This window comes from Neovison vison, chromosome 3 (assembly GCF_020171115.1).
Source record: "Neovison vison isolate M4711 chromosome 3, ASM_NN_V1, whole genome shotgun sequence".
Taxonomy (NCBI): Eukaryota; Metazoa; Chordata; class Mammalia; order Carnivora; family Mustelidae; genus Neogale; species Neogale vison.
Window position 1 is genome coordinate 143,123,159 of NC_058093.1, and position 21,470 is coordinate 143,144,628.

A 21,470-nucleotide genomic window follows, 5' to 3' on the forward strand; every position below is an offset into this window, starting at 1 on the left:
AGACTGGAAGCGACAGGGGCAGTGGACTTGGTTCCAGTATGAAAGGAAATGGAAGAAGGAAGAAGCGCAAGGAATGGATGTCCTTTGGGAGAAGTGGACCATTGCGGCGATGCCGAGCAATGACAGCCTACAAATATTTCAATTAAGCCAGCAGCCCTTTCCCAGAGCCACACGAATGGCACCCTAGGGAGAAAAGAGGTATTGGGGGGGAAAAAGAAGAAAGGATAACATTGTTACATGTTTTATCTTGGCTTTTCCCCCCTGCATTGAAATACATTTAGTGAATCATTTATCAAGTAGGCATTTAAAAAAATAAATTTGTATATCTTAAATCATCACAATATTATGGACTTCACCACATAGTAATTACATGTATGATTTGAAAAATGCATGCATAATTACATGTACGTAAGAATTATATCATCTGTTCTATTAGGAAATGAAGCATATTTTGACACTTATTTGTGTTGTTTATTATCTTCTAAAGTATGTGCCTTTTATTTCTCACACTTTGTGATGTGTATTTGTAAGTACATCTTTAAAGTCATCAAGCACCTAGTTAAAAACTTCCCCAAATATGTTCACTTTTAGATCATTTAGATCTGTTGAGGCTGATCTCTGTAACACTGGAGTTAGGTGGTATGTTGGATTATTTTTGAAGTCTTTAGATATGGCTGCTTATTTCTGATTGTTATTCTCACCGGGTTGGAAATCAGTTAAGAATATTATTTTAGTAAGATTGATTTTTATTAAGTGCTTTTAAGATTGGTTAGATTTCAAAAAGTCAAAGAAGGCAAATACAATTCATATTGTATTCTTGCCTTAAGTTGTTCATGGCTCTCGCTAAGAATAATATCTTGGGGGTGCCTGGGTGGCCCAGTTGGTTAAGCATCTGACTTTTGGTTTTGGCTCAGGTCACGATCACAGGGTCCCATGGAGTCTGCTTAAGACTTTCTCTCCTTCTTCCACTCACCCCTGTGCACTTGTTTTTTCTCTCCCTAAAAATAAATAAATCTTTAAAAAAAAAAAAAAAGAGAATGATGAGATCTTGGAAGGATTAACTTCTCTTTAAGAGGAAGGCTCTGGTTAGTTTCAAACATTTGAAAAGGAAGGTTGCTAAATAATAGTGTTTCACATTAAGAGTACTCAAGTTAGAATATTACCCAAATTAGATGATCTTTGATAGTTCCAAATGATATGGATTGATCTAAAGATTTCAAGGTTACTTTTTTGTCAATTTCATACTATAACCATTTACTCAGCTTGAGTTCTCAAGAACATTTCTGAGGTTCAGAATAACAAACAGCAGCACATTTATAATGCAATAGTTATGCATTTTATTTTGTTACTTTCATATGATCTGACTTTCTTGTTATCTGAAACTGTGTTTCCCCTTTTATAGCACCGCAAAATGCCATTAACTCCATATTTTAAATATCTGAGATTATTTCGTTTTCATTTTTGAAAACGTTTGTTTTGAACTTGAGGAAAATAATGTTCTCTAAAGAGTGTACTACGGGACATATTAATAGTAGAAGTTTAAGTTGGAGGTTAATAAAGCCTAAAATACTGGAATGATTCTTCTCTGAACAAATTTTCCTACTATACTTTTCACCCAGTATATCCACATTTTACCTTTCTTTATGCATTTTACCTTCTTATGCACACACATACAAATATATATTTATATAGAGAACTACAAGATCATCTTGTACTAGACTTTTTGGGTTTTCAGATTTATTTGGTAAGGAAATCCATTAGCGCTCAGAAAGCCAGCACTGATGGCAATGGTCTGGAAAGGGAACTCCCCCTTCTCTGTTCCTTGTTCCTGAAGTATCTTCAAATTTGTGTGAGACTCCTCACCACTGCCCTTATCTTTTGCTCAGTCAGATTTGGAGAGTGCTGGAAGTTTCTTGTCGGTGCTCAGATTACTCATTATGAAGCATATCTTGTTTCTTACGGAAAAAGAAAGATGCAATCATGTTGTATGGACACTGTCCGTCAGTACTTGAAGCTTTTCACCTCTTCCTTCATCTGTACTGGTACTCAAATTTGACTTCAAATTACTCTACTTAGAGTTCTTATTATACTGAGTGCTAATGAAAATGTGCACATCCTTCACACGCTCTTTGCTGATGAAATATTTTGAACTCTAAATTCATCTGGCACTGACGGAGAGCATATGCCATCTCAGTTTGTGTGGAGGGCTCAGCCAAGGGTTCTTCCTGGACGAGGAAATTAGTAGGAGCCACAGATGTACCCAGTCTGTGAGTCTCCATGATGGTGTGGAGGATATTTAATGGTATCTGTTGTTGCAGAGCAAAGGATTTGAGACAGTGTAGACCTCAACATGTTTCAGGGGGATTATCTTTCCAGGAAGAACTTAGCCTTGATCTCCCAATGCATTCCGAGTGTGTAGAGTTTTCATCAGGAAATCAGTCTATTTCTACAAGAGCAGGAATTTGTAGACTTTTAAAGCAGCTCAGATAAAACACTTTTCCTGTTTTCAGTTTTCTGACTTCATGAAACTCTAGGGCCTTGGGTACTTGGCTAAGTATGGGAAGGACCAATACACAACTCTAACCATCCCAAATCAGTAGAGTTAGGTTAACTCACACTTAGTTCTTTTTTTGTAAATTTCATATATTTATTTATTTAAATTCAGTTAACATAACACTGTTTATTTCAAATCAAGGTTAAACCTATATAACATTTAGTCTGTGTTCTTAGCTTGGGCCTCAGGTCAGCATGTATAACTTTTGAGAGCATATCCTTTATACAGAACACAAACGTATGTTGCTTGCGATGGTGACAGGTAAAGGGGATATTCTGAAAGTAAATCAAATCACTAAAGAAATTTAATATATGTACTGGATTCTCTCTGTGATTTTGTTGTAGAGGTTCATGGAAAAGGTGGGATTTGTTTACTGTAAATTTATTGGCTATTTCTAAAATCCAGAAGAATATTTCAAAGTCTCTGACTGTTGAGCAGAACTATGAGTCATAAAAATGTGAGACTCAGATTTCTTTGAATAAGTCACAATTTTACAGATTTATGTGGTTTGCTTGTCTTAGATTTTGGGTACTAATAAGTTATGCTCTCATGGGCAGGTGTTGGTAACTGAGAATTTGCTATGGACCAGATATTCCCCTAAGTGTTTAACAAATATTAACTAACTTCTTTAACAATAACCCGCTGAGGTTGGAAGTCCTGTTATCCCTGTTACCTTCTGTTGGACACGTACTTTGGATGGTTCCTCGGTTTTCACTTCTGTTTTCCTTAACCTAAGAGGCCATTAAATTTTCTAGGTTGGCAGATGTCCGTAGGGTAAAAATGTCTTCTCTTCCTTCAGTTTGATTTTGGCTTGATAATTCCTTATTATCCTCTCAGCTTATTAGTATTTTAAAGAAGATCTTTAAAAATCTACCCATCATTTTTTGGTTGTTTTTTTGGTTTGTCTGTTTTTATTTTTGTTTTTGTGGGAGAGTTGTCCAAATATACTAGACTTCCCTATTTCCAAGGGTACAGCTCAAACCCAGTTGTTTTGGGGCGCCTGGGTGGCTCAGTGGGTTAAGCCACTGCCTTCGGCTCAGGTCATGATCTCAGGGTCCTGGGATCGAGCCCCGCATCGGGCTCTTTGTTCAGCAGGGATCCTGCTTCTCTCTCTCTCTCTCTCTCTGCCTGCCTCTCTGTCTACTTGTGATCTCTCTCTATAAAATAAATAAATAAAATCTTTAAAAAAAAACCCCCACTTATTTTATAGTTGACGAAAGTGAGTTTGGAGACGCCAGTGACTAGCTCAGACCAAAGATCTGGTTAATGAAGAACGGCTGGTGAAATCCGAGTCTCCATCCCAATGCCCTGGGCTGTGTTTTCTGACGTCTGTCCATTTGTCTGATAGTTGTGTATAAGCAAAGTAGACATTTGAGTAATCAAATCGTAAATTTAATGAGTATCGATGGGAAACCATAGAAATTAAAAATTACCTCTGTGTGTCTTTTCTCAAAATGGTGTTTGGTCCTAGTTTGGCCCAAACTTTGCTTCTGTGTTTTGGATCAGAAATACATGTATTTTAGAGGGGCTTGTGCAGAATTATTCTATTAGAATGAAAGTTTGTGGATTGTCAGGTTACCTCCTAAAGCAGCTGTCAATCCCATTCATGGAAGTTACTAAGTCTGCCCTCATTAAGGTGGGGTAAAATAAATTAGAAAAGTTGAAACAATGGAACCCATTTTAGTCCTTTGGAAGAATAAGTTCTCTCATCCACTTGCTTTTATCCTTTCCTTTCTGCTGCCCAGATTATTGTGTTTCTGCTGTTTATTCCCATCTTGGATAGAGAGTGACAGTAGGACAAGGGAGAGGCAGGAACTAAATGTCCAGACAGCTTCTACCCCAGGCAGTTTTTCATTTGTTACTATGTTGCCCTCATGGATTTCCTGAACTATTTGTGTGCTTTTATTTCATACTCACTGTGAATCTTATTTCACTCTTTGTTTTGCCCATTCAGTAGTACCTTGTAGAATTTTGACCCCTTTCTAACAAGTATCCTGTCTATCACAGTGTACATTTGGATAAGCTCATCATACCTCTGGCTTTACTGTCCCCCTATTTTTATTTTCCAGTATCTCAATTTCTTCAAATATTTACTTTTGTATATTCATGTTGTGTATAATTTTATAACCTTTTGTAGACCCAAGGATGGGCATAAACTCCTAAACACGTTCACTCTGCCTGGGAAGACATTTGAGAGGTAACATTCAAGATGGTTATAGAAAGAAATGAAGTTCTTTCCAGGGAAGCATTGACAGTGTCAGAAAAGAGCACTCCTGGCTTTGCGGTTGTCAGCACCTGTGTTTGCTGGTTGCTTGAGAGACTTACCTGTTCTATCGAAGCCTCAACGTTCTCATATGTGAAATGGGGGTACTGTTAGTGCATTGATGTACTTATTCTTAGTACAGTATCAGACACATACTTAAGCTCGCTAAACATTAGCTGCTGTTATTTTTTGATAGATGGAACAGTTTGGGCAGAGGGACTAGCAGGTACAAAGCCATGGAGGTATAGAAATGTGCGCAACGTCTGTGTCCATCAGCAGGGAGGAAGGAATGGCCAAGGGTAGGCCACATGCAGGTTTACTAAAAAGTGAGTCTGGGCAAGATGCAGATGTATCTGGATACAGATGTGATAGGAATATGTACTGAATGCTACTGAAACTGGCAACCTTGGTGGGAATTTGAAGATCTGGAGCGAGAGAGGCATGTATTAGTGTCATGGGGGCATGGATCTGTCTTTTGTTCCTGGTAGGGCAGGATGGTGGTTCTCAAACCATTGGGCACAGGCAGGAGACTTGGGGACCTTGTTTAAAGCATGGTTTTCAAGAGCCGTCCAGACTCAGTTGGTCTGCAGTGGACCCCAAGATGCTGATTTTGAAATGAATATACAGGCGATCCCCATGTAGGGGGGTCCTCAGATGCCCTCTGAGATGGACAGTCGGGAATAGTTGTTGAGAAAATGCTCGCTAACTAACTGGCAGACCTGATGAAGCTCAGTGGGAGGGCAGATGGAAACAAATGACTTAAAAGCAACATGTTTACATTCATTATGAGTTACAAATCTCTGCGCTCTCCCTCTGTGGCTTCTTGCTCTTAGATAAATGAGCACCCAGCTATACAGATTTTTTTTTTTTTCAAAGAAAAAAGTATAATCACAAATCATACAATTGTCCTATTAAGTTTGGGAGAGCTAGAGACTGGTCCTTATCTGGTAGATATAGCAGGAGACCAGGGGATGGAAGAGCCTGTTAAAAAGAGATCCGTAAAAGGGAGGAAGCAGAAAGGAACGTAGAGCAGCGTGAGGTCAGGAAATGAGAAAGATGGAAATGAGAAAGGATGGGAAAAGAGCAGTCAGATCTGATTGGTTGGGAATCTATTTGTGAAGGAACCCAGCCAGTATTTAACCTGTTTGGAAAAAGCTAGACTTCCAGCATTTTTAATTAGTGGATTGCTCGCTTTTGAAATTGCCCAGTTGGGAATACTCAAGTTTTGATGTGTTTTATCTGGCTGCTAATTAGCAGGCTGCTTGGTTGACCATCATTTTCCCTGTATTCTGTGGACAGAAGATGTTTATGAAGGTCTCCTGAAACAGTCCAGCTCAAGTCTGGGTTAAAAGGCATAAGTCACTATGTATTTAGTAGGAGTCCATACTAAGCTATAAATTAAATTCTAGTACATCTTTTCTCCAACTCGCCTCTTCCTTTTTGCTCTTTAATGTGATTTTCCCTCTGCACTGGGCTTCTCAATCTGGACACAACTGACACTTGGGGACAGAGCATTTTTGATGGGGGGAAGGGACTTTGTAACATTTGTAGAATATTTAGCAGTATCCCCTCACCCCTCCCACTAGATGCCAGTGGCGCTGTCCCCCTTCCTGCCCCCCCATGTTGTAACAACCAAAAACGTCTCCCAACATTGCCAACTGCTTTCTGGGGCCCCAAATCACCCCCATGTGAGAACAACTCCTATTTCCTCCTTGTTTCTGCCTGTTTTTTTTTGTGTTTAAAAATTTCTTTAAAAATTGGAAAAATAAAAGGGGTCCCAACAATGTGAAATCTTATGGAACAGAGGGATTCAACTCTGTTCCTTCATTTCGTTTTGGCCAAATGCAAGAGGAAAAAAACTCTCAAATTAATCCAGGCTGGCTGTTTCAGGTGAGAAGAAAGTCAAGACATGCCAGATTTTTGAAAATCCGCAGTGGTTGAGAGATTTTTGTCGTTTATACATTTTGTTGCTGAAAATATTTGGTTTTTGGTTAAGGATGAAGAGAACCGTGTAGGTTTGCCAGACTCCCCAATCTAGAGCGTTCCGAGTCACTTCTGCGAGTATTTCAGTTCGGCATACCCGGAGGCCAGGAGATGGGGTTACTAAACCGCAGATTTGGGGAAAGCCTTGCACCTGTCTCCAGACTGGATGCAGGACCCAGAGCTTTCTTGACATCCCTGAAAGCTCAAGTCACTGATTGTAGCCATCCGCGGGAGACTTTTGTTTGCAGTTGCATTATCTTCTGAAGCACCCACAAAAGGAACAGAAATACTTGTTTTTAAAAAAAGGGAAAGAATTCAAGTTTAGTAATAACAACTGTCTTTTGTTGTTGCTGTCCCATCTCTTTTTTTTTTTTTTAAGATTTTATTTATTTATTTGTCAGAGAGAGAGGGAGAGCGAGCACAGGCAGACAGAGAGGCAGGCAGAGGCAGAGGGAGAAGCAGGCTCCCTGCTGAGCAAGGAGCCCGATGTGGGACTCGATCCCAGGACGCTGAGCCGAAGGCAGCTGCTTAACCAACTGAGCCACCCAGGCGTCCCTGCTGTCCCATCTCTTAAGAGATTCTAAAATGCTGTGTATTTCACTGTACCCAAAAATCAATCAATTAGTTATACTATGATTATTTCTTCTGATAATAAAATAGCAGTAATAAAAGGAATGACAGTGGTGCATTAGGAGAATAAACAGTGTCTGAAATGTTAGGCAACACAATAAATGGGATTATGTTTCCTAAACCGAAGTTTCACACCTCTTCCTCCAGTCCTGTCAGACGTTTGTGATGGCCGTCTGTTATCAACCACGATCAAAATAATGGAACAGTGGAACTTTTTATACTTATCAAGGACCTTTCATCAACAATCTCAAAGCCATTTCTAAATATAGAGAGACTGATCTTTAGAACACATTAAAACACACATTTTAAGCAACGGATACGATAACTTCACCGTAATAGTCTCCAGCCTGAGCACTTTGCCACTTGAAGCCCCAGCCCCTGGCATGGTCGGTGTTAGAACTTTGCTGGTCCAGAGTTTGGAAGAATTTCCACTTCCTGGTAGCTCATATAGGTCTCTTTGCTATCACTTATCAAGATAAAACATTGCTTTAACAACTTTAATATTCACATCTCGATGCCCAGATGAGGGATTATAGCCGAGTGGTCAGTTCTGTTACAATGATTAAAATACTGAGACAGTGTTGTCTTTACTTAAAATGTAAAACAAAACAAAACAAAACAAAAAACCCACATTGTAATATCCTTGTAGTGTACTGCTGGAAATAGATTACTGAATCTGCTTTTTGTCTTGTGTATTTTGTTGTATGCCTGTTGCCTGGTGTAATAAGCCTTGGCTAGAGAACAAGAAGTATCCACGAGCATTATGAGCACAGATGCTGCTAATGTTGGCATGAATATTTGCCTTAACTTACCTTTTCAGATATAGATTTAAGGTGTATTAGTGTTGTTTTAAACTTATTTTGTACGAAAGATCTCAATAAAACTTTAAGTGCAGTTTCATGTCTATAAAAGTTGAGGCTATGAAACACTGAAGGATGGAAGTAATTTTTATGTTCATACCTCTGGTTCCTGAGGGTCCAGTTCATTTCTGCTGTGAATTTAAATGAGTTAATTTAAGTAGATGGGTCAGAAGCCACTATCATCATGGTAGCCCCATGCCTGATTCTTAATTAAAGGCAACAGGAGATTAATTTGAAACATTAATTTAAAAGTGCATATACAAAAAGGAAGAATTACTGCAAGAAAGCCTAAAGAACTTTTCTCTTGTCCCTAGATGTAGAAGACAGAAGTAGCTCAGGGTCCTGGGGGAATGGAGGACATCCAAGCCCGTCCAGGGTAAGTATATCTAATCTTTTTTCCCACAACCAGACATCCCGCATATGTAAATTGACAAACTGAAGGTGAGTTTCTCTCTCTCACACACACAAATGCACAGATATATATATGCATACTAAGTTTAATGAGGATCAGCTTGTGTTTGCAATTTTTTTTTTCTTTCTCTTATTGGATGCGGTTATTGAATTTGACACCTGTTCCACTTCTGCTAACCAGAAGAAAAATCCTTCATTAAATATTTGGCCTTACTTTGCCGGTTATGGATCCAGCATTACAGAAAGTTATTTGTTGTAGCTGGCACAACTTTGAAAAAAATCCAAGTATCCCTGTAATGTATTGGTGTAGACTACAGAGTAATTCTGAAGACAGGGTGTGAAGTTCTATCTGATCAGTATAATCTATATAATAAATTAGGGTTGATTTCATTTCATAAATGTCGTATTAATACCTTTGGTCACCAGTTGGGTTCATTCATTCATTTGGTTTCAAATTTTTGTTACTTTTTTTCATGGTTTTCCTTCATGCTTTAGCTGTTAGTTTGGGTGTAATGGGAAGGGTGGTGTTTGGCGTGGGGTGGGAGTGGGGTGTTTTGGCAATATGTATACTTGTGTGTATATGACCTTGAGCATGTCATTTCATTTCATTGGTCCTCATTTTTCTAATTTCTAAAATGAAGAAATAAAGCTAGAATATCTTCTATGGTCCTTCCCACTTGAAGTTATAGGATTTTTAAGGTATAATCTGTTTTTAATGGAATCATTTCTAGGCCCTCCAAAATCCATGTCAGCTTTTCTGATATACATATAAATACCCCAAATTAAAAATAGACTGAGAGCACATAGTCAAACAAACATGTGCCCCCCCCCCCACCCCCGCCAGCTGTATAAATGAAGCATTCTGCAGGGAGGGAACATTTTACTGTAGGTATTCACGTAGATTTGAGGTGGGGGTGTTTCTATTTTGGCAGAAGAGGCAAGGAAGGTAATCAAGCTGTCACAATGAGGACATTTCAGCAAGCCACTGTTGTCCATTTCCACCTGTCCTTTGACCTTGTGGTTCTGGCTGTGGTCTTCACAGTGCGGCAGGGTCTGTAAGCTTACCAGGGCCTTTGTTGAGCCACTGCACCAGCTGTTGGAATTGATATCCTAATGCATTATATGGATGGGTTGAGGAAATCTTTCCTCCTCCTCACGTTACAGGCTACACTTGCAGAAATAAATCCATTCCTCTTGACAGCAAGTGTAAGAGATGACAGAATTTCCCTCTATTGTTTAGCTCATTCACACTTAAGGTCTTATGATTTCTCACTTTAACACTACTTTTAATTGTTCTTCTGAGAACAAGGTCCCTTAGGACTGTCCTTTTATCTCCTTTTCAGTAATTGTCCTGCCATTTTTTTTCCAGGGAATATTTTGGGGAATAATTTTGAGTCAGTATTTTGTAATTTCTGTCTGTCTTCTCAATCCAGAGAGTTTGCATGTGACTGATTTCTGTGGCTGACTTGTCCCAACAACCATGCTCAGTCCTGTCTTCTCTCGTCTTAAAGTGGTCATATGATCCTGTCCCTTGCAGCACTGTTTGCATTTTAAATTCCGTAGTGTATATGCAAGGACACTGTCTAAGATGAGGACACTTAATAAATAAAAATCAGTGTTATACAATGCCTGGCATAGAATAAGTGAGTGCAAAACCCATGCTAGGTATTAAAATATATAACATCTTTTCATACACTGACATATTGGCAGTGCTAGATTATGGTATCATTCAAGTTAATTTTTCTAAATGAGGAAAAGTGATTAAAAACAGGATTATTTGGAACCTTACGGGTTCCGATTATTCTCTAGTGAAGTGACATGCATTTTCATTTCTCATACAGCATCCGTCTTTTTTTGTGTGGGCAGATTCTGCCCTTTGACTAACATGCCAACTGATACCTCTGAGTAAATTTGACTTGGTCTTTATGGGCACTACAACCAGCTGAGCAGATCAACTTTTTTTTTTTTTTTCTTCCTGTAAGGTTACTTGACGCACCTTAGTCTGAAATTTGAACCCTATTTATAATATAAATGATTTTAACTTTTCCTATATGTTATCAGATTCCTTCATTAATAAGTGGACAGTTTAAAAGCATTATTTTAGGGGCACCTGGATGTCTCAGTCTGTTAAGTGTCTGCCTTCAGCTCAGGTCATGATCTCAGGGTCCTGGGATCAAGCCCATGTTGGGCTCTCTGCTCAGCGGGGAGTTTGCTTCTTCCTTTCCCTGCTGCTCACCTGCTCATGCTCTCTCTCTTTGTCAAATAAATAAATAATATCTTTAAAAAAGTAAAACCATTGTTTTAATTTTAGATTCTGTTAAAATAATTAGATAATCATAATCATGACAGATTTCTGCCAAAAATTAATGTCTGCTTTAAAACTCTTTTTACTGTGGCATGCTTTGTCCAAATCCAAAAGTACTAATTTATGCTAAAGTTTTGATGTTCCTCTGCAGTCATGATGTAATAATTTTAATGTTCTTATATGTTAATTACTTATGGAATGACCCAGTTCCCTTACAACCACGGTAACAACTATCCCAAAACATTGAAATTTCAATACCGTAAAACCAAATGTTGTTCAAAAGGCTGTATCTTGATCTTCTAAAAGAAATTCATTATAGGCTATGGGTCATTCTCACTGATGGCACAATCTTGCTTTTTTTTTTTTTTAAATAATGTGGGCTTCCTAGTGCCTGGGTGGCTCAGTTGGTGAAGCAGCTGCCTTCTGCTCAGGTCACAATCCCGGGGTTCTGGGATCGAGTCCTGAATCAGGCTTCCTGCTCAGCGGGGAGTCTGCTTCTCCCTCTTCCTGTGCTGCTCCCCCTGCTTGTGCTGTCTCTCTCTCCGTCAAATAAATAAATAAAATCTTTAAAAAAAAAAAAAATTAAGGGTGCGTACCAAATTAGTAACTTCCAATATTTGCCGTACATTTTATACGTGTCAGGTGTTTTATTTCCGTTAATCATGTCAACAGTTTCCTGCAGTTGATTCTACTATTATTATTTGTAAGATTTCACAGTTACCATGAGGAAAACTTGAACTCTGCAGATTCTAGAGCCCTCACTTACTGGACCTGTGAAGAGGCAGCACCTTTATAATGAGGTTCCACAGTGGGAATGTGGACTTCCAGTTTCCTTGGCTCTCAGAGTTGTCAGTAGGGGGGGTATTTATATGCTGATTTATTCATGCGAAATGAAAACTTATGATTTTTTTTTATTTACAGAACTATGGAGATGGGACTCCCTATGACCACATGACCAGCAGGGACCTTGGGTCACATGACAATCTCTCTCCACCTTTTGTCAATTCCAGAATACAAAGTAAGACCAATTTTAAATTAACGTGCACTTTTCGAATGCTGGTATTTTGCCGTAGAAAGGGGAGAACACGGTCCAGACAGAGGATCTGTTTTTAGGGATTTGGATATTTACCCAGTTCACTCTAGTGATTTTAAATTGCGGGAAAATACTGGCAGTTTATTATGCTTGGTAATCGCACGTAAAGGACTACGTTTTATAACCGTGTGGAGTTATAGGATTTCAGTGATATCAAATTGCCATGGAAATTTTGTCTTCCTTATAAAGCTCTTATCTCAATTTCAGTGTTGCAATACTTGTATTCTGATTTAAGGTTGATAAAGTGGTGGATATTTAAAATACGGGCTTGTCTGTTGGCAATGATATATAGTCTGGGGTTATGGAAACCCCTTTAATAATAGGTTTAGATTGCTGAAATCAGAGTAGTGTATTGAAGTTGATTGTGAGTTCTGGTTGTGTATTTATCTTGGTGTGAGCTTTTTAGTGCTGGTGGTCTAGGCGGACTGTGCCGTACTTCACTGGAATCAAGCTGCGCTTGAGACAGTTTGCGAGTTTCCAGCATGTTCTTCATACTGGCTTCTTTCATGGGTTTTTCTGTTTCATTTACCCTGTAGGGATGTGTGTCTAACAGCAGTAACCCGAGCAATGAACGATAGCAGGTTTCTTTAGTTTCGAGTGGAACAATGATCTTTGTTCTGATAAATGTGGGTTTTTTTTTTCTTAAACAATATTAATAAATCTCTCAACTTGGTCAAATTCTATTGCAAATCCATCAATAAATGAAGTAAAATTTCTTGGCAGGAGGCGTTGGACCATACTCCAGGAAAAGCACACAGCCATAATTATATCACTCTGAAACCATAATTGCAAATGCTTCTAAAGAATGTCCCTATTTTTAAGCCTTGGAAGCTTACTTGTTATTTAATGTATAGATGGTCTTTGAATCTCAGTCATTTTTTTCAAAGTCACCATCAAATCCAGGTGTTTAACACAAAGTAGACGAAGCAGAGGGATACTAGCAACTTATTTCAAGTGACATCATATGCTCGTGCCTTTAAATATCATTCCAACTTTGAGAACCATGAAGTCGTGTTTGATTATTGGTTCTTAGACTTGTGTTCCTTTTTACTTTAAAACGATAAATGTCCAAGCTATGACTTAATTTTGTAGCTAAAGCCAGGTTCCCAGTTTTTTATCACTTGTTGAGAGGGAGGTGCAACAGTTTCATCCAGACACAGAAGACGAGATACATCTGTCAACTTAGATTTCAAAGAACAACTTTGGACTCTTCCGTGACAATCGTGCTAATATTAAATTCGAACACCTTGCTTCTCCAGTCATCCTTGCTCAATTTCATAAAATAGAATAAAAGATTAACTTGAAAATAATCATCATGGGGAGTAGTACTCCCGTGGCATATTAAAGAACTCCCTTGGAAGATTCTAAAATTCTCCTCTGATGAGCGAAAGTAAAATAGAATGAATGAATCGCTACTCATATTCAGAAGTGTATGTTAGGTACGTGATAAAAAAGTTTTCCCCAAGACCAACTGGATAAATTAGTATCACGTAATACGCCAGGCAATACAAAGACATTAAATATTGGTTCTTGTTCATCTGTCCTTATGGGCAACTGTTTTACCAGCCAAATTCGTTTTTCCATCCAAGTAGTATTTAAAATATACGTGGGCTGCGAGCCTGGAGCTAGAGCAGAGGGAGCGGACTCTTTTCACTTAGTTGTTGTTTAAGCTGAAAGTCCATGTCAGCTGTGTTCTTTTATCCCGTCTGCCCTCCTTCCCATTAAACTCTTAAATATGGAGGCCAAGACAGTCTCCTGCATTGTGATAGGAAATGCTACTATGTCCGGGAGGCTCCCACCCACTGTTCCCCATGAAAGGACTTCTCTGTTAGATAAGCTGTCTGGTCTGAAACACGGCTCTTTATTGTTTACAAACTGCTACATTTTCCACCTCAAGCAGATTTTTGCACAGAATAGATTTGTGCTGGGGCTAAATGGTTTATCTGACATTAACGGTGCAGTGTCAGACTGGGGTCAGGGAAGTCGCCCTCGGAGCGAGAGGGCACGGCACAGTCTGCAAAAAAAGGGAAAAAGACATTTAAACAACTATGAAATACCTTGCATTTTTAGTTTGGAAAAGAATTTAAAAATATTTTCAGAGGACTGCCCACGAGGCCGCATTAACTCTTACCATCCCGGTCTCACATCCCAAGCGCCTTCCGGATCTGGCTTGACTATCTCAGGGCTAGATCAGGGGAACAAAGATTCTCATTGATTTTTGCCTAAGCTGCTGTTTATTGAAAATAAAACCACGTTTGAGATGGGCCGTGTTTGGTGTTTATGCTGTGCTTTTCTAAAGAGAAGATAGGTTGTCTTCCAGAAATTAAAGACAACCAATTTACAAATGGACACGAAGATAAAATGAAATCTATAAATGTAGCCACCAGTTTGAACTCATGGAATACATGGTCTGCTCTACTCTGAGCTGCTCTTTGTGTCCAAATCCGTATTCGGTGGACTTGAAGTTTTTATTCTACCAAAAAAGAAGGCATTAGACATCACTGAAAGTTTTTGACAACAGTCAATACCCGCTTTCAGAATCTTTAGTTTTCATTTAAATTACAAAGGATTTCTTTGCATGTCAAAGATTTAATTCTGCTGTGATGTCACATTAGGGTAAAAGCTATAGCATAAGAAATAAATCAGCCACTTTATTGGACCAGATTCTCTGTTGTCAAATCAATCAAGCCTGTGACTGAATTAGGCGTCTGCTACAGAAACAAGTGACACTAATTTTACGGGAAAGAGTTATTAACTGCAGATGACCTGATTTTTTTTTTTTTAAGTAAACTGTTCATTTAGTGGGGTTTTATTTTATTGCAAGGACAGAAAAAAGTAATGAACTGCTCTCTCCTTTTGGGAGTGCATTATTATTATATATTTTGTTCTTAATGGCAATATGCTATTTTGGAAATGATGCAGGCATTGCTACCATTTGCTCATAAACCCTTATGTAACAAAAGCCCTTTATTACAACCGTGAACTTTCTGATGTCACAGGAATGGTTTTGTGTCAATATTCCAGTTTTTGTGATAGAATACTTAGGTTTGGCACCAGAATGCCAAAGCTCAACTCATTTGTGTATCTCAAGTTTTTGCAGAACGGTATATAGGTAATAGTATCTCCATTAATTTATTCTTTAAGCCTGCAAAACCGAATGTAGTATCCTATTGGATAGTTTGTGAATCCCTAAACTAAAAAATGAACAAATGAATACAAATGCGCCTACCTGCGTGCACGGGTGCGTGCGCGGGTGCAGGTGCGTGCGCAGGTGCGGGTGCGTGCACGGGTGCGTGCGCGGGTGCGGGTGCGGGTGCGTGCGCGTGCACACACATGCCTATTCCACTAGAATTAATGACCCCTCTTTGTCAATGAGGCTGCACCACTTTTTCCATTACTGTCCGTACTTATAGTTGCCATACCAAGTTTTGGAAGTTGAGATTGTGTAAATCCTGTAAAGGAAAACATAACTAAAATAAACAAAAAAGCCAGCCCCTAATTTAAAATAAAAATAAGTGTGCATGACTTTTTTCCCTCTCCTGTGGGGGAGGTCTTGGGGAACTGAGAGACTACATTAGTGAGTCATCTAGCTGACTGCCTACCCTGACCAATTCGTGTATGTACTCTCTTTTTAAAATGTTTTTTATTTTTTTATTGAGGTATAATTGACAGATGACATTATACTAGTTTCAGGTGTACAGTAAAGTGATCCAATATTTGTGTATTCTACTCTTTTACCTGACATTTCCTGAATCCTCAACCACTGCTTTCGTTGGGCAGAGACAAGCAAGCCAGTTTGCATTTTTGCTTCTTTGAAATGCCATGTCCCATTTCGCATCTGGAAAAAACAACACGCTTTTTCTTTGTGACGACGGATGGTTATTAATGATAAAAACATACACTTGATCTGCTGGAAACTTGTTCGCTACAGTTTTTTAACAGTTTGACTAAACCTTTATAGGTGGTCAGTGAGTAGCTTTCAGAATATGCCAATGGGACAAAGGGGCCGTGGGTCTGAGTCTTGGGTTTTTAAGAGGATTATATGCTATGGAATAGTTTGAAAATACTGAAAAGAGCTATATGCAAAGAGTATGGACTTTTTAACATTCCTGTCCCTGCTTGTTTTCTTGCAACCATTAAACTTTTGCAGGTAATTGTCCAAATGTTTTTACAATGGGAAACGATATATTTTCTAACTAATACTTTTTGATCTGAGGAAGGACCTAAGCATGCATTTTCCTTCTATTGTTCCAGAGCCTTAATTGAAAACCAGATTGTTTGAGTGAGCAACTTGCCAGTAAGATGACAGACAAGCATCGGTAACTGAAGGATGTGAAAAGTGATCCTTTTGGGCAGTTGGGTGCAGCGTGGTTCAGCCTCAGCTGCTGGGTTCCTAAGTGTCCCGTCGTGAATGGTTCGGTTTCCTTGTTGTGGTGTTTGGTTCTAGTCCCACTAACGGTACTCCACCAGAGCCCTAAATCATTTTCCACCATAGGGTAACTGGTTTCTAAACTAGCTCAGTGGAACATTTTACTGCAGGATTAGATCGGGGTTTCAGGCAGGACTGAAGAAAGCTGCTGGCTTATAGGATGACCTTTGAATCTCATCTGGGTTAGCGGTTGATATTTTGATTTGGTTACTGTGGTCATATTGTGACAGCTGCTAGCTCATTATAATTCGGTTCCACTGCTCCGTTGGCCTAGCGGGAATATTTAGGTTTGTATTACTTCAAAGTGTTTATGACTACCCTGAGTTTAGCCCGGCATAAAGGTGAAGTGTTGTGAGTGTTTTCAAATCCCTGTGGCTGAGGCCAGTGGCACAGTCTTCTTGTAAAATGGCGAATGTGAGTAGATGCTAATACAGGGAGTTTTTCTTTTCATTGTAAAACTGGAAATAAACCTAAACGAAGAGGTTTTGAAAACCTTAACGTACAATAATCTCAGAGAGACACAGTTTTTTTTCGAAGCATGGGTAAGATTTAACTTGACCTCTCTGTCAGACGTTTTCTTTCCACACAGGAATTTAAATATTTGGGGGGGGGCGGGAAGAACACAAAGAAAAACAAAACCTGTATGACAATGCCAAGTGTTTGATTTTTTCTAAAGTGCCAGAGGTCAGATACTGTTTTAGTAACTTCATGAAAATGCAGTTATGACTAAGGATGTTGGCTCTAGACATTTTCGTTCACTTTTAGATTGATTGTTCTGAAGTTCGATAGTAAGAGCAGAGAGCCTGCAGCTTCATTGGTTAGGGCTGTCTGTGTATTCTCAGTGTCCTCTTTTTTTAATGACTTTTTTTTTTTTTTCTTGAGGTTTTCTTGATATCATCTGTTATCTATTGAACTGGTAATGTGGTAGCAAGCAATTGCTGAGAGAAGACACATTTTAATTGTGGTGTTATTTGGTGTTTGCTTTCTTTGTTCAGGAGTTTTGTTGTTTGAAGACGTTAACTTAAAATGTCTTCCCAGATTTTGAACAAATAAGACTATTTGAAGTGTCTTCCCAAGTGATACTGTTAATCCTGATTTTGAGCTACGTCTGGGAGCCAAAGAACTGGCTTTTCTGCTCTCTGCTTTGCTGCAGCCCGTGGGTGGCTCCTCAGGTCAGGTTTTCTCACATCTCTAGATTGAGGGTAGAACAGACCTTTAGATGATCTCTGAGGTAATTTTCTCATCTAATGGTCCATTGATCTTTTAGGTGTGCCATCTTATCCTTCTGCTGTATTTTATCTTTAGAGTTGTTTTATCGTTATTTCTAATCCATTCATCTCTATTTTATGATACCTTCAAGTAACTTTGCTAGTGATGTGTTTTCCAAATGTTATTCTTTAAAGCATGATTCAAATGGATGTTTCTTTTCTACCTCAGCTCGTCCCATATCTGTAGTTAGGAGATTGGATTGATCGAGAATAAAATAATTACTCATTAAGTTACATCACCAGGAGAAAAGCGTTATGCATGAGCCAGTGCCTGGTTTAGAGCTGTAGGACCTCAACAGATGACTGTTGAGGGTTTCATTCACGAATAAATCAGGAAATCAGATATAGAGGGTTTAAGTCCTGAATGAAAAGCCCATAAATTAAAATCAGGCCTACATCCATTTCACTGTATCAGGAAGAAAACCCTCAACCAGAGCTGGTTTAGCAGAAATTCATTCTATAGTACTATATCCTGTGCAGACTATTCCAGTGTCAGGGAGTGAATCATATTACAGCATGGTAGATATCAGTATTCACCAAACATACCACAAAATATTTTATTTATAAAAAATAAGTAATGTCATTCTTTTTTGAAAGGCTATTGAAAAAAGTTGAGCATTTCCAGTTTTCAGATAGGAGAACTTAATTCTTCTTGTCCAATCCATAAAAATGTCTGTCCGTCGTTCATCGGCCTTGCTTCCTTTCCACTCAGCCTTTTACCGTATGCCGTACTCTACTGAGTGCTGTGATAATCAAATACTTTCATCCATCAGGTTTTTTGAAATTTGAAGAACTGATAGCAGAAAAACATTATTTGAAAACTATAGCCGACAGAAAACTGTAGCACTTCTAAATTCCAGAGGAAGATTTCTCACATAAAAAGTTATGGACTCTAAGAGAAAATAACATCATGTTAGAGTTAAATAAAAGTAAAAAGTAGTTTGTGTTGGGGAGGAATGCTTTTTCTTAGAAGTAATGGAAAATGTGACTAAATGGTTGCTTAAGAAGAATTTTTCTTCCACTAGAAGTCCAGTGGTAGGCTGCTGCTAAAATTGGTTTGCAGCTCATTGAGACCCAGGCAGGTGTCTGGGTGGTTCTTCCGTGCTTTCCCTCATTGTCTCAAGATGACTGTCATAGCTTTAGATGTCAAGTGTGGGTCTGATGCAGCAAGAAGCAGGAGAAAGGGAGTCCGGCCGTGTGATACCCCTGTTCCCCTACATCCCCTACATCCCCTGGCCATGTCTAGCTACAAAGTTCGGGTGGGGGTGGAAAGGTACCCAACAGCTCCTCCGGCCTAGTCAGTGGAAAGAGACAAGAGAGAAGGGAGTTGGGATGCCTGTCAGGCTTGTTGACTTACAGGGTTTTATTTAGCTTCTTCTCAGAGAAAAATACGTGATTTTCAACTTCACAGTCTGGAAAATTAAGAAAAAAGGCTCAAACTTTCATGCAGTAAGGAAACTATGAAGTGGGTCCCAACTCGAAATTTTGGTTATCAAGTTAGAGAAAGGGACAAAGAGATGGGGAGTAGAAAACAAAGGTAGTTGAAATGAGGCAGGTAGAGGAGGCGCAGATGGGAGAGTCAGGCACGGGAAGGCGTCTGAGGCATGGGGTCCCCACTTCATCTCTGAGGCTTGTGCCTTCGTTGTCCTCTTTGGGTGAGGCAGTAGCCAGCCAGAGTCGACCGTCTACATGTACGCATGACCCAGAACCTTCTCTTTTAGGTCTCTGGCTTGGGTTCCTGCCGCTCTGCAGAGCACCGATTAGCTCTGCATCAGCCTCTTCCATGGTCCCACAACAGCCATTCAGAGCAGGCCTGGCATCCTGGAGCCACGAGGTCCCAGGACATGCCATGACGAGTGCCAGGCAGAGAGCTTTCCCAGTACCTCTGCTGACCAGTCAGATGGTCGCTTCTCTGCTTACCTCCATCACCCTGCCATGTCATTGTGAAGCACTCAGACAAGAATGCCCATTGCCGGGGGCAAAGAACACCCGCTCTTTTATTTTAGTATGTACATAGTTGTATTGGTTGATCTTTAATGTAAAGGATTAAGTGCAGCCAAAAGACATTTAGTTTTACTGAACCCGCCAAGACCTCATGATTGTGGCGAGAGCTGGATTCAACTCTTGGCCAGAAGTTTCCCACCGCTGTTGAACGGAATCACGGCATGAATCAGGCTGGTGAGAACACCGGTGGGGGAATAGACCATATACCTTTAAGGGAAAGCTAGGAAGTGATATGAATTGTGCTGTTTTTATTGAGTGGTCAGAATTTTCTCTCAGCTTCTCATTGGAAAGATGGCTTCTTAGAATTTTGCCTAAGGTTGATATTTCAAAGATGCCTGGGATAGCATTAACCAGTAATCTACTTCTTGACTGGATCCTTGAGTCGGGGGATTAAGCCCTTTTTCACGGCCCCTTGGCTCCAGGAGAAACATCAGTACCGGTACAGGGTCTCGGAACTCATGTCCACGAAAGCTGTGTGTCTACCTAAATGCCCATATGGGTCATCAGTAGAAATGAGTCTATTTGCTCCGTTCATATTATCACCTTCCTTAGGACCGCAGCAGCAAAGAAACCCAGTTTTAAGCACTGCACGTCTTGAGAGGCGTTGTGGAATAGCAGGCTGGGCCAAGAGTCAATGCAGCCTTAGTCTCGCCTGTTCCACATCCTGGTGCTAGGACTTTGGATACATTTCTTATGATCCCCACCTTTCTCACTTCTGTGGGTGATACCTGTCATCACCCCCCCCCCCAATCACTGTGAGCAGGGCAGTGAAGTGACACACGTTGGAACAGCTGCCCGGTGATTGTTCTCTTACGTACCGGAAGCCTACACGTTGGTGCCGGTCACTTCTGTCTGCAAGTCACTGGAAACTGTATAGACGTTGGGTCTTGGGTGCTGGTAGCTTTAAGACAGCTTTACCTTCTAAGGGGACTGGAACAGAAGGCAAGGACAGGTGGAGATAGTCTAGAATGCTTGGTTCTCTAAACATCAAGACCAAGATGGAAAGATTTCTTTTTTAGCCAATTCACGAAAACAGTAAGCCTCTAAAGTAAGTTCCTCTTTTGGGGACAACTTTGTTGAGTTCGGATATGCCCCTTGTGAGAGATTTGCCTCCAGCCATTTGTCTCTCCAACTTCAATATTCTCAGGTTTTGTTGTGACACATGGCTAAAAGCACCTTGGTGTGGTATTTGAATGGTGAGGTTGGGAAGCCCACTGGCAAGTGGAGATTTCTTCGCCTGCATCGTAGGCCATGTCAGTGATGAGCAACCTCTAGGTAGGTTGCTTTTCATCAAGGAGATACTGTTCCCCAGACCTTCCACGTTCTCAGGAATGTGTTAGAGACCCACCTCACCCACCTTGGTTGGTTCTTCTCCGGAGAAGCTGGGCATAGAATGTTGCTCTGCATGTGATTATCCTCTGATTCTCTCCATTTCAGAGGGTTTCTGGGTCCTCCCTAAGGAACCGTGTATTATTTTTGAACAGAAAGAGGCATTTAGTGGATCTCATTTCATTTCCTTTTGGAGAATATCAGGCCTAGGGATCACCAGTTGGAAGATGTATGGAGCATAGATTGGTATTAAATTAAATTGATTCCTAAGTACATAATAGTTACGGCCCAAACACTTTTCATCTCCTCAATGATTGTTTCTTAATCACTTCTCAATTCCT

General features: G+C 39.8%; 1 protein-coding gene across 9 annotated transcripts in view; it reads left to right on the forward strand.

The window, feature by feature from the left end:
• Positions 1–21,470, forward strand: part of TCF4 (transcription factor 4) — a 351,089-nt gene that overhangs the window by 110,288 nt on the left and 219,331 nt on the right. For all 9 annotated transcript variants that reach the window (XM_044242915.1, XM_044242914.1, XM_044242910.1 and 6 more), the window contains 2 exons: positions 8,605–8,666; positions 11,928–12,024. In XM_044242915.1, the coding sequence (XP_044098850.1) occupies positions 8,605–8,666; positions 11,928–12,024 (159 nt within the window). The remainder of the gene's footprint in view (positions 1–8,604; positions 8,667–11,927; positions 12,025–21,470) is intronic.